The sequence below is a fragment of the Scylla paramamosain genome, chromosome 11 (genome assembly GCF_035594125.1).
Source record: "Scylla paramamosain isolate STU-SP2022 chromosome 11, ASM3559412v1, whole genome shotgun sequence".
NCBI lineage: Eukaryota > Metazoa > Arthropoda > Malacostraca > Decapoda > Portunidae > Scylla > Scylla paramamosain.
In genome coordinates, this window is record NC_087161.1 from 27,963,523 (window position 1) to 27,976,022 (window position 12,500).

A 12,500-nucleotide genomic window follows, 5' to 3' on the forward strand; every position below is an offset into this window, starting at 1 on the left:
TTCTTTATTTTCCCTCTTTTTCTTTCTTATTCCGTACTTTGTTTCCTCCTCCTCTTTTTTACTTTTTTTTTATATCTCTTTCTGTGTTGTTTCTGCCTTTTCATGTCTACGTTTTCTATCGTTTTCTATTCCGTGCGTGTGGCTTTTCATCTTAGTCACCCCTCCGTACCCTTATATTTCATTACGTTTTCTGTGGCGTTTCTTCCCGTTTTTTTCCTTTTCCGATTTTCTCGTTCTTTACTTTTTCTCTCGTTCTGTCAGTTTATCGTAGTCACTCCTCTCCGTCCCTGTCTTTTTATCAGTGCTTGTGTCTTGCCCAGTGTGTGTTGGACTGCGTGGTGTACGTAACTGCATGCTGTTATTCCGTTTTCTTTGTGTTGTCTTGCGTTCTGGTTTGGTTTGCATGAGTACCCCCTTCCCACTTTTTCATATGTTCTTTCTGAGTTTGTTTTTCTCTTTTTTTTTTATGAATGTTTTGTTTGGTTTAATTATTATTGTCCTGTTTTGCTTTGCTTTCATGCCCACGTGTTGCTGTGTTTGTTTTCTTGTTTTTTTTTTCCTTTTTCTTGTCTTCATATTTTTCTTTCTTTTTCTCTTATTCTCTCAGTTGTAATTGCGTTTTTCTCATTCTCTCTCTCTCTCTCTCTCTCTCTCTCTCTCTCTCTCTCTCTCTCTCTCTCTCTCTCTCTCTCTCTCTCTCTCTCTCTCTCTCTCTGTTTGCCCTGGGTATTTCATTTTTCTCTTCATTTGTGTATGTCTTTCCACAGTAATCTACTTTTCCAGTTCTTTATCTATTCATTTCATCTTTTTCATTTCTGTTTTTCTCTTTCCTCACCATTCAGCGTCTTTAATATCTCTTAATCTTTTGTGTTTTGTATTATCTTCACTTTCCTTCCTTCCTTCTTTTCCATTCCTCCTCTCTCTCTCTTTCTTTCACCTCTTTTCTTCTCTCGTCCTTCTCCTTAGTGCTGTCTTCCTATATCTTTCGTTTTCCATTATGCTCACTTTTCTTCCTCCTCCTTTTCCATTCTTTTTCCTTCTAGTTACATCTTTTCCTTTTCTCCACCTTTCCTCCACTTTTCCTCCACTTTTCTTCCACCTCCTCTCTCGTACCTCTCTCTGCCTATCTAGTTTCTTCTCCTTTGGTAACTAACACCTGTCCACTATTTCCTTGTTTGGTCTCTCTCTCTCTCTCTCTCTCTCTCTCTCTCTCTCTCTCTCTCTCTCTCTCTCTCTCTCTCTCTCTCTCTCTCTCTCTCTCTCTCTCTCTCTCTCTCTTGGGTTATGCTATTGTTGTTGTTTTCTTGTTGTTTTCTTGTTTTCTTGTTGTTGTTGCATCCACGCCTTGCTGTGTGTGTGTGTGTGTGTGTGTGTGTGTGTGTGTGTGTGTGTGTGTGTGTGTGTGTGTGTGTGTGTGTTCTCTGGATTCACCTCAGATTTTCCTTCTTTTTTTTGTTTTGCTTTATTTTCTTCTTTTTTTCTTATTTTCTTTGTGTCTTCCTTGTTCCTATATTTACTTTTTTCTTAGATTGTTTTTGTCTTTATCTGTGCTTTTATCTCTCTCTCTCTCTCTCTCTCTCTCTCTCTCTCTCTCTCTCTCTCTCTCTCTCTCTCTCTCTCTCTCTCTCTCTCTATCATTCCTGTCTTTTTTTCTTTCCTTTGTCCAACTTCTCTCTTTTTCCTCATCTGTTCTTGTAAAGTTCTTGTCTTTTGTCCCTCCTCCTCCTCCTCCTCCTCCTCCTCCTCCTCCTCCTCCTCCTCCTCCTCCTCCTCCTCCTCCTTCTCCTCCTCCTCCTCCTCCGCCAGCCAGCATGCATGTATTCTGAAGCATTTCAATAGATGTCTCCTGTATGTAGAAATTGTACAAGTAGATTAATAGTAGTGTAATGTAGTTGACTAAAGAGTTTGTAGTTCCTCTCTCTCTCTCTCTCTCTCTCTCTCTCTCTCTCTCTCTCTCTCTCTCTCTCTCTCTCTCTCTCTCTCTCTCTCTCTCTCTCTCTCTCTCTCTCTCTCTCTCTCTCTCTCTCGCTCTTTAGCTCTGTAAACGCCATTTGACATTATGTATGATTACTCTCTCTCTCTCTCTCTCTCTCTCTCTCTCTCTCTCTCTCTCTCTCTCTCTCTCTCTCTCTCTCTCTCTCTCTCTCTCTCTCTCTCTCTCTCTCTCTCTCTCTCTCTCTCTCTCTCTCTCTCTCTCTCTCTCTCTCTCTCTCTCTCTCTCTCTCTCTCTCTCTCTCTCTCTCTCTCTCTCAACCCTCTTCCTCGTCGGCAGGTTTCATGGGGTGCGGCAACAACACACTACAAGCATTGGCACAACTCCACGGTGAGTCCTCCTTTTCTTCCTCTCTTGTCCCTTACACACTGTCCCCCAGCCCCCACCATGACACAAGGCCTATAACCCCCCACACATCCCCACAACAGCCCCCCACCACGACAGAAGCCGCCAACACCCATACACACACACACACACACACACACACACACACACACACACACACACACACACACACCAACCCAAGCCACGATATAAGGTCTGTACTTCCCTTCATACACCGTCAACATCAACTTCACATCAGCCCAAGCCACCCAGATCATATGAATACTGTGGTGTTTTGTCTTGATTCTCTCTCTCTCTCTCTCTCTCTCTCTCTCTCTCTCTCTCTCTCTCTCTCTCTCTCTCTCTCTCTGGTTGTTCTTTTTTTCTTACTTTTCTTCTAATTCTTGTGTTTCGTCTGCTTGTTCAGTCTTGATCTCCCCAGTTTCTCCTCCTCCTCCTCCTCCTCCTCCTCCTCCTCCTCCTCCTCCTCCTCCTCCTCCTCCTCCTCCTCCTCCTCCTCCTCCTCCTCTTCTTCTTCCTCTTCTTCTTCTTCTTCTTCTTCTTCTTCTTCTTCTTCTTCTTCTTCTTCTTCTTCTTCTTCTTCTTCTTCTTCTTCTTCTTCTTCTTCTTCTTCTTCTTCTTCTTCTTCTTCTTCTTCTTCTTCTTCTTCTTCTTCTTCTTCTTCTTCTTCTGGTCCTCCTTTCCTTAGTTATCACCTTCCCCAGGGTCTCTCTCTCTCTCTCTCTCTCTCTCTCTCTCTCTCTCTCTCTCTCTCTCTCTCTCTCTCTCTCTCTCTCTCTCTCTCTCTCTCTCTCTCTCTCTCTCTCTCTCTCTCTCTCTCTCTCTCTCTCTCTCTCTGATCTTTAACCTTCAGCCTCGTTCCTCCTCCTCCTCCTCCTCCTCCTCCTCCTCCTCCTCCTCTTCTTCCTCTTCATTAATCTTTTTCAGCATCACCATCACTACCACTATCATCACTATCACCCCTAATATCACCATCACCACCACCTTCATTATCACCATCATTACGAGTACCATTACCAGACCACTTCCAAATACCACCACCACCACCACCACCGTACCACTTAGGATAGTCACCCCTTCCTTGCTCCTTCACTCTCAAACTCCACACCGCCACCACCACCACCACCTCCTCATCCTCCCCACACTTCTTATTAATCTCTGAGCCCTTCCCAGTCCATGTATAGTTTGCTTACCCAGCCAGTGTCAACCCACACCACCACCACCACCACCACCACCACCAGGCTTTTCTCGATCCCAGCCAGGCGAGGTGCAATCGTAACACGCCATCAGACCTGTCCTCCTCAGTGTGTCCTATGCCAGACCATCACTCCATTTCAGCACCCCAGCCTCTGTGAATCTATCAGGTCGCCTCTCTACCCACACACTTACACACAAACACACACACACACACACACACACAGAGAGAGAGGAAGAAACTTAAGAGATCGGGATGTGTATGAGTTTTATAAATTGAATGATATAGCAGTGGGTTATTCAAATTATCAGTGGGTTTGGTTTAAATGAAGGGAGGGTTTGAGTAATGTACGTAAATTTAAAGGTATGATTCTGTTTTTTTAAAAGACTGGGGGGGGGATATCAAGAGCTTGAGTCAGTGTTGGAGAAAATTGTCTAGTAGGTAAACACACACACACACACACACACACACACACACACACACACACACACACACACACACACACACACACACACACACACACACACACAGAAAGAGTTGTCACCTTCTAAGTTCTTTATGCCTCAAAATTTATGGCCTCGTTTTTGGCACTGGTTTGTCTTGTGTCTGCCTCAACTCTCTCTCTCTCTCTCTCTCTCTCTCTCTCTCTCTCTCTCTCTCTCTCTCTCTCTCTCTCTCTCTCTCTCTCTCTCTCTCTCTCTCTCTCTCTCTCTCTCTCTCTCTCTCTCTCTCTCTCTCTCTCTCTCTCTCTCTCTCTCTCTCTCTCTCTCTCTCTCTCTCTCTCTCTCTCTCTCTCTCTCTCTCTCTCTCTCTCTCTCTCTCTCTCTCTCTCTCTCAACACATATTTCATCACGTGGGTTTTGGTGAGCTGCGGCAGAATCGGGGAGACAAAGACAACAATGATTCAGGAAAGATTACACTGGGATGTTCTCTCTTGGGTGTTCGCTTCTTAGACATCCTCACGTCTCCTCGCCTCACCCGCAGCCCTGCCTTTGTTTCACCTCCCCATCCTCCTTGCTCCTTTTTCTCTAATACATGAAAAGATGGTACCGTTTCTTTTGACTTTTTGTGAATCTTTTTTTTTTTATGGGAAGGGTTAAGTTAAGTCGACTTGTCTTCTCTCATCATTTTTTTTCCCTCCTTTAAACGTAAAAAATAAATACAGATTAAATAAAGAAATAGCAAAACTGGGGTTAAATGATAAATAAGTAAACAAGTTAGTCATTAATTAATGGTTTAGTTATTCCTCATTATTGTTATCCGGATTCAATACGATAGTTTGGCCTTTTAAAAACACATTGGCAGTGACAAGGGAAACAGACGCACATACACACATCACTACAGTCTCCCTCCCCCAGCCCTTCATTGCGGCATTATTCTCACATTTTACGTTCATATCGCTAATTATCACTCACGGCTGCCCATTACTCTGCTAACTGTAGTGTGTGGGAGGGGGTGGGGAGCATTCAGTACACATCACTCCTGTATTCACCCCTGTATTCACGTCACATTCTGTACACATCACCCCAGTATTTGCTCATCACATTCCATACACATCACTCCTGCATCCACCCCAGCATCCTGCACACATCTCTCCAGTATTTACTCATCATATCACTCCATCATTCACTCCACATCACTCCAGTTTCCCGTCCGTGTCAGTATTCCCACATATTGCGTGCATATCGCTAATTATCAGTCACGGCTGCCCATTATTCTATTAGGTATAGTGCGGGGTGAGCGTTCAGTTTAATACGGCAGATAAGATATAAATGTATTGGGTGTAATGGAAAGCTGTGACGTATGGCGTTTACGAGACAAGTGTATCAAAAGTTGCTGATGGGAACCACGTCAATTTGCGTGATTTTTTTATTTTTATTTTTTGGGTCAGTCATTTCACGCGCACGTGCCCAAACCTTTCACTGTAACCTTTTCACAGTAATCGTTCACTGTAACCTTTCTTTGTAGCTTATCACTGCACCATAATTCTAAAGGGTCATCATTTAGTCACCCACAGTCATCAGCCATCACGTCATCATAAAGGCATCTTCACACTGCCCAGCCTAGGAGATTCATCATATATAGCCAGCCACTGTCATCATTAACCAGCCACAGTCACCATTCATCACCACAGTCATCACAACGTCATCCCCACACAGCCTCTCCTCCCAGAGACTCATGGCGCAGGAGTCAAGGTCATGGTGGGTCGTGTCAGGTCAGCTTTAGGTCAAGAGTCTGGGTCCCTTCTCTCTGGTCAGCTGTTCACTGCCCACTCTCTCCCCAGCCTCCACCCCCTCCAGTGCTTCCCTTCCTCCCTCCCTCTGAGTCCTTCCCTCCTCCCTTCTCTCCCCTGTGGCCGGTGTGGTAATGGTGGTGAGGGTGCGTGGTTGTGCCTGTGGTGGTGGTGAGTTTTAGTGTGTGATAGTGGCGATAGTGGTGGTGGTGATGTCAGTGGTGATGATAGTGGTGACAGATACAAGCGGTGGTGGTAGTGGTAGTGGTGACCCTCCTAACTCCCCCATCTAGACACTGTAACTTCACAAACCACCACCACCACCACTACTATCATCATCATCATCATCATCATCATCATCATCATCATCATCATCATCATCACCACCACCACCACCACCACCACCACCACCACCACCACCACCACCACCACCACCACCACCACCACCACCACCACCACACCCTGACAAACTATCCATGATCTCAACACACACACACACACACACAACACAACACAACACAACACAACACAACACAACACAACACAACACATCACACACACACACACACACACACACACACACACACACACACACACACACACACACACACACACACACACACACACACACAACACTGAAATAAAATAAAATCAATGAAAAATAAAACAGTGCCCCCCATCCACCACCCACTTTCACCCCTGGTTTATCGGGGAAGAAGAAAGAACATGGGATGCCCTCCGCGGCTTTTCCGTTTTTTATGATACGGGGAGAGGCAAGGCTATCACTATTATTATTATTATTATTGTTATTATTATTATTATTATGATGATGATGATGATGATGTTGATGATGATGACAAGCACTACTACAACAACTACTACTACTATTGGTTACTGCCCTGGGTTGTATCGTGCAGCCCAAAGACTCCAGCACGCCCCTCTCGGTGTGCACGGCAGTGGCGCCCCCCCGACGTCCCTCCACACGGCGGCCGGGCATCCCTTGTTCTTGGACGCGTTGTCTCCGTCCAGTAGGTGTTCCCGGAGGCTTCAGTGGGTGCTCGCTTACCGGCTCAGTCCTCGCTTGGGGTTTCATGTTTGGTGTGCCGCCGTTTGTAACTTACTGACTTACTTCTCTCATTTTTTTCCTTTATTTATTTTATTTATTTATTTATTTTTTTTTTTAGGAGTATTTATTTTTTTTATATGATTTTTTTATTTGGGGTCATACGGAGATCCTTACCTCAGCTATTTATGGGGTTGTTAGGTTAGGTTAAGTTTGAAGTCAGGTAACTTAACTTAGCCTTTCCTAACCCCACTCCATCTGCTTTTTAGGGTGGGGTGGGTTGTGTCACGTTACCTAAATTAACATGTCCCTACCCCACTTCCGGCTAGGTTTGGTTAGGTTAGGTTACGTAAGTTGGGCTAAGTTATATTACCGATTCTAGTTTAGGCTAACGTAACCTGATCCCAACCCACTCCAATTAACTTCAGGGATGAGTTAGGTTACGCTAGACAAGTTAGACTAGGTTAAGTTACCGATTGTAGCTTAATCTAACCTAACTTACCCTATCAGTAGCCAAGGCGGCGGATCTTCGTGTGTTCCTGTGACCTGTATTCTGAAACGCTGTATTCTCTCACCACAACTATTTTCAGAGGCCACAGAGATGATCAGCCGGGTTCTCAAGTGTGTTTCTCCTCTTAATAATATATAAATCTTGTTAACCTGTCACTAGAATCCTAAAAACACCCTTAAAAACCCGTCTCACTTTTACTAGAGCCTTTTGAAAGCAGTGGAGGTGCGGACAGAGGTGTCTCAGAATACGGTGCAGTGTTTGCTGTGTACGTAGCGTTGCTGTGTGGTGGGCAAGACGTAGGCCTGCAGTACAGTACAGTAGGCGTGGCTGAGCGGTGCCGCGCGGGGCCTCACTCTACCCCTCCGTCACCCACTCACTCACTCACTGCCCACCCTCCCCCTCACACCATTCCGTGACTCACCGCCATCACACACATACACACACACACACACACACACACACGGTGGCCTTATTTACTGACTCGCTTGTTTTCTTGAAATGTTGATGTGTTGTTTTGCTTTGTTTTCACTGATTATTATTATTGTTATTATTATTATTATTATTATTATTATTATTATTATTATTATTATTATTATTATTATTATTATTGCGTCTTATTGTTGGCGCCGTTGCTGTTTTTACAACAACAACAACAAACATTGCTGCTGCTGCTATTACTACTACTACTACTACTACTACTACTACTACTACTACTACTACTATTACTACTACTACTACTATTACTACTACTACTACTACTACTACTTTACTGGGGTTATAGCGCTATTATTTATCTTCATCTTTGTAAAGTATTTATTCCTTCAATTTGTTTATTTTACTTTTTTTTTTCTCTTTGCTGGTTGTGCGTACTCTTATAGCATCACACACACACACACACACACACACACACACACACACACACACACACACACACACACACACACACACACACACACACACACACACACACACACACACACACACACACACACACACATTGCGTCAGTCGGTTGCAAATACAGCGAGCCACTGTGTTGAGGTCTCTCTCTCACGGAGCCGGCCAGGTGTGTGGGTGCCTGTTGTTTAGTGTTGTGCCGTGCCAGACAGGTATCCAGCATAGCGGAAGGCCTGCCTGGTGTGGGAGCGGCTGGGGCACTAGGAGGGGCTTGGGCTGAGCTGTGCCGTGCCGCTGGCTGGGTGCACTGCAGGGAAGGGCGCGTGGGCCTCTCTTTCTCTTTCTTTGGGGCTTTGTGGGGGGTGCAGTTTTGTTTGTTATTGTTGTTGTTGTTGTTGTTGTTGTTGTGTTTGTTTTTTGGTGTTGTTGGTTTGTTATTATTATTTTGTATTATTTTTTAAAACTACTTTTCTTCTTCGTATTATTATTATTTTTATTATTATTATTATTATTATTATTATTATTATTATTATTATTATTATTATTATTATTATTATTATTATTATTATTATACTACCACTACCACCACTACTACCACTGCTATTTCCTCCACCACCACTACCACTTCTACCACTACCACCACCACCACCACCACCACTATCACCACCAACGATAACAACAACAACAATAACAATGACAATACAATCCATCCAATCTCATCCTGCTCTCCCCTCACACACACACACACACACACACACACACACACACACACACACACACACACACACACACACACACACACACACACACACACACACACACACACACAGTCCTTCCCCTCCCCTGCATTGCCTCACAGCTTCATAAAGTGGCAGTGGCCGTAACAGTCGGTGCATTTTGGGTATTCTGGGCCGGACGGGTTGGGTTGTGAGGCCCCGCGACGCTGTGTTTGTGTGGTGGGGGGGTGGAGGGGAGGGTAGTGTCTGTTTGTCTGTCTGTTTGTAGGCCTAGGTGCGTGTCGTGTGTTGCTTTGCCCTTCATGGTGTGACGTGTTTCGGGACGCTTGGTTTTCTCTTTATCCGTTCATTCATTCATTCATGTATTTATTTATTCATCTTTCATTCAGTTCATTTTAGTTCTTTTTTTTTTATTTCGTGGTTATTTTCATTTTTTTTTTCATTTTTGTGGGTGTTTTTTTTCACGTTTGGTTCTCTATTTATGCATTTTTTTTTTTCATTCGTTCCTTCATTCGTTCATTGGTTCATTCAGTCATTCATTGGTGGTATACTGGTTTGTTCATTTCCTAGTTGGGTTCTACATTTGTATTGATGCATTTATGTTCATCCATTTCACGCCTGGTTCACTTTACCCATTCATTCATTCATTCATTCATTCATTCATTCATTCATTCATTCATTCTTTATATTAGTGTATTGATCTGTTCATTTTATCAGTTGAGTCGTTCTTTTTTTTTTTTTTCCTTTTATTGGTGTATTTATTTCGTTATTTTTTTTTTCTATTTGGGTGATTTGTTGGGTGTGTTTATGATTCGATTTATCCATTCATTTATTTGCTCATTGATCCATTTCTTCATTCATTTATTTAATTTTTATTGATGCACTTATTTTTTAGTAATTTATTCATCTGTTGGGGTATTCATTCATTCATTCGTTCGTTCATTTATTTATTTATTTATTTATTTATTTATTTATTTACTTATTTATTTATCATTCCTTCATTCATTCTTTCATCCATCCATTCATTCATTCATTGATGTATTCACTTCTTAATTAATATTAATTTATAAATTGATTAGTGTATTTCGTTATTTCATTCGTCAGTCTTATTATTCATCTTATTTGTTGATTTATTTATGCATCAATTTCTCTTTTTTTTTTTTTTTTTGTATGTTTTAATACTTTATTATTATACATACTAGTAGACTTTTATACGTACAGCAATGCATGCCACAAGCTCAACTTATGTCAGGAGTATTTAGGCATTATTAGTGGGTGTGTTGGGCCAGAGCACACTATGACATGGTCTGGGAGGGAGAGAAAAGGTGTTTTAGTCTTTGCCATCCAGAGATAAGGCGAAGAATATCACTACAAGATGTAGGTGTGTTTTCTTTGAGGTGTGGCTGTGCTTCAGGTAAATGTCTTGTTTTGTGTTCGTAGTGGTATTCATTTTCGTTTCTCTTCCTTTAGTGTGACATTTGCCTTCAAGCAGTGAGGGTATGAGGGTCGGCAGAGTTACTGATATCAGGGTGTGGAGTGTGGGATGACGGGTGACCCTAGAGAGGCAGGCTGGCAGAGTAGGGCACGGGAAGGGCAGGGTAGGGTGGGACAGGACAGGGCAGGACAAGGTGTAGTACATTTGCCTGAGAGAAGCTTGCCTCAGTCATGGCTTCGTGTGCGTGCGTGTGCGTGTGTACGGTGCTAATTTGAAGCCTTATGTATTTTCCTCCACACATGTATACCTTTTGAAGCCTCATATTTTTCCCCCATGTGTACACTTTTTAACGAGGGTGTCAGCTGAGTATTGACCGAGCGTTCTGTGGTGTGTCTTTCATGCAGGCCGCGGGACCCCTCGTAGGAGAGGTATTATGAGAGCATGCTCCTTAGTGATGCCTTGTGCCCCCCACCCCATAGCGGCACGACCCCTCCCCTCCCCGCACCACCACCATCACCACTCGCCCCCTCCCATCCCCTCCCGCATCGCCACGCAACGCAGCGGTGACGCCAAGGCAACAGTCATGTTTACTAAGAATGTCAAGACGCAGTGTTGTGGCGGCGGTGCCTGCGTGCGTGCCGTCCCCAGGCGACGCGCCTGGCACCGCCGCCGCCACGCGTCCATGCAAAGGCGCTCCTCAGCGTTGTGTCGGCCAGGACCCCTCCTCCCTTTTCCCTGGTGGGGCCCTTGCCGCCATGTCGGCCGGCGGGCGAGGCTGTCAGTGTGACAGCCCCTTGGCGCGGCGGGGCGCGGCGCCTCTGCGGCCCTGCGGCACCACCACGCTGCTCCCGGAAGTAGTTAGTTAAATATATATAGAAATAATCGATCAATAAGTCACGGCACACGGCGGCAGGACTGACTTGTCTGTACAGAGGCTGTGACGTCACGGTGCCGCCCCGGTGGTGGTGGTGGTGGTATCGGCGGTGCCACGCAGCCCCACAGTCCTGGAGGCAGGGCGCCACCTCCCCACGCTGGCCCTTCACCACGGGACCGATATAGTTTTGTACATATTTGTAGCTGAGTCTTCATGGTTTGTTATTACTTTCAAGTTTAAAGATTTTATTTATGTCCTTGTTGAGAACGAAAAATTACTGCAAGACCTCAAAGCCCTACCTTGTGCGAGGAGCGGACGCCCCGGGCAGCGGAGAGGACTGGAGAGGCGTCTCGGTCGGCGCCTCTTACGCTGAAGTTACAAACTAAATCAAGGTTGTCGGAATTGAATGGATTGATAATTTTTTTTATATATAGACCGTTAAAAAAACACCATGAGGGATGTGGAGATGTCCGTGCTCGTGGTGGTGGTGGTGGTGGTGTGTGGCCTGTGGTATTAAACGTGTCACACGGCAAGGCGTCTCCGCCCTCCCGCACCCAACCACTGCCGCCCATGCACCGACGCCTTGCACCGCCGCCGCCGCCGCCACCGTCACCGCCACCGCCACCGCTAAGCAGATTCTGCGTGCCTTACTCAGCAGTGGATGGTCATGCCAAGGATCACATGCAGGCTCTCACAGCACCAGGGGTGTCCAGGCTACTCAAAGAATGGGAAGAGTCATCGCGAATCTCTGCGGCACTTCCGCCTCGCCGTGGTGATGAGCAGGATCAGGTTAATGCGTATATGGTTGCGCCGCCCCTGGAGCGCCGCGCACGGCACCGCGTCCACGGGGTTCATGTCGAGTATTTTCATAAATTTGATAATTTACGTAAATGAGAAACAGACTTACGAGCCAGACCAAGAGGAATGGCGTCGTTTAGCCACCAAGGAGCCGCTCGCCCTCCGCTTTGATGGAGTGGCCGTGCATTAGGGTCGTTTTTGTTTTCATCTTATCTACATTTTTATCATCTCTTCGATGCGGCGGAAGCGCGGCGGTGTTTGCCGGATGTGCCGGGGCGGGGCGGGGCGGGGCAGCAGCGTCGTGGTGTTCCCGGTGGCTCCCCTCAGGACGGTGATGAGGGTGGTGCGGTGGGGAACACTTCACGTGGTATGAGTCTTGGTGCACATCAGTCCATGGTTAGGCCGCTTTGTCGTGACGAGC

General features: G+C 45.3%; 1 protein-coding gene across 10 annotated transcripts in view; it reads left to right on the forward strand.

Moving 5' to 3' along the window:
• The window catches only part of LOC135105173 (cytoplasmic polyadenylation element-binding protein 2-like), a 121,373-nt gene that overhangs the window by 98,669 nt on the left and 10,204 nt on the right, over positions 1–12,500 (forward strand). For 4 of the 10 annotated variants that reach the window (XM_064013239.1, XM_064013240.1, XM_064013243.1 and 1 more), the window contains 3 exons: positions 2,273–2,323; positions 6,684–6,794; positions 10,812–10,835. The exons of 3 other annotated variants lie outside the window; for them this stretch is intronic. In XM_064013239.1, coding sequence (XP_063869309.1) covers positions 2,273–2,323; positions 6,684–6,794; positions 10,812–10,835 — 186 coding nt within the window. The remainder of the gene's footprint in view (positions 1–2,272; positions 2,324–6,683; positions 6,795–10,811; positions 10,836–12,500) is intronic. 3 more of the 10 variants (XM_064013244.1, XM_064013241.1, XM_064013245.1) reach the window with 3 other exon arrangements.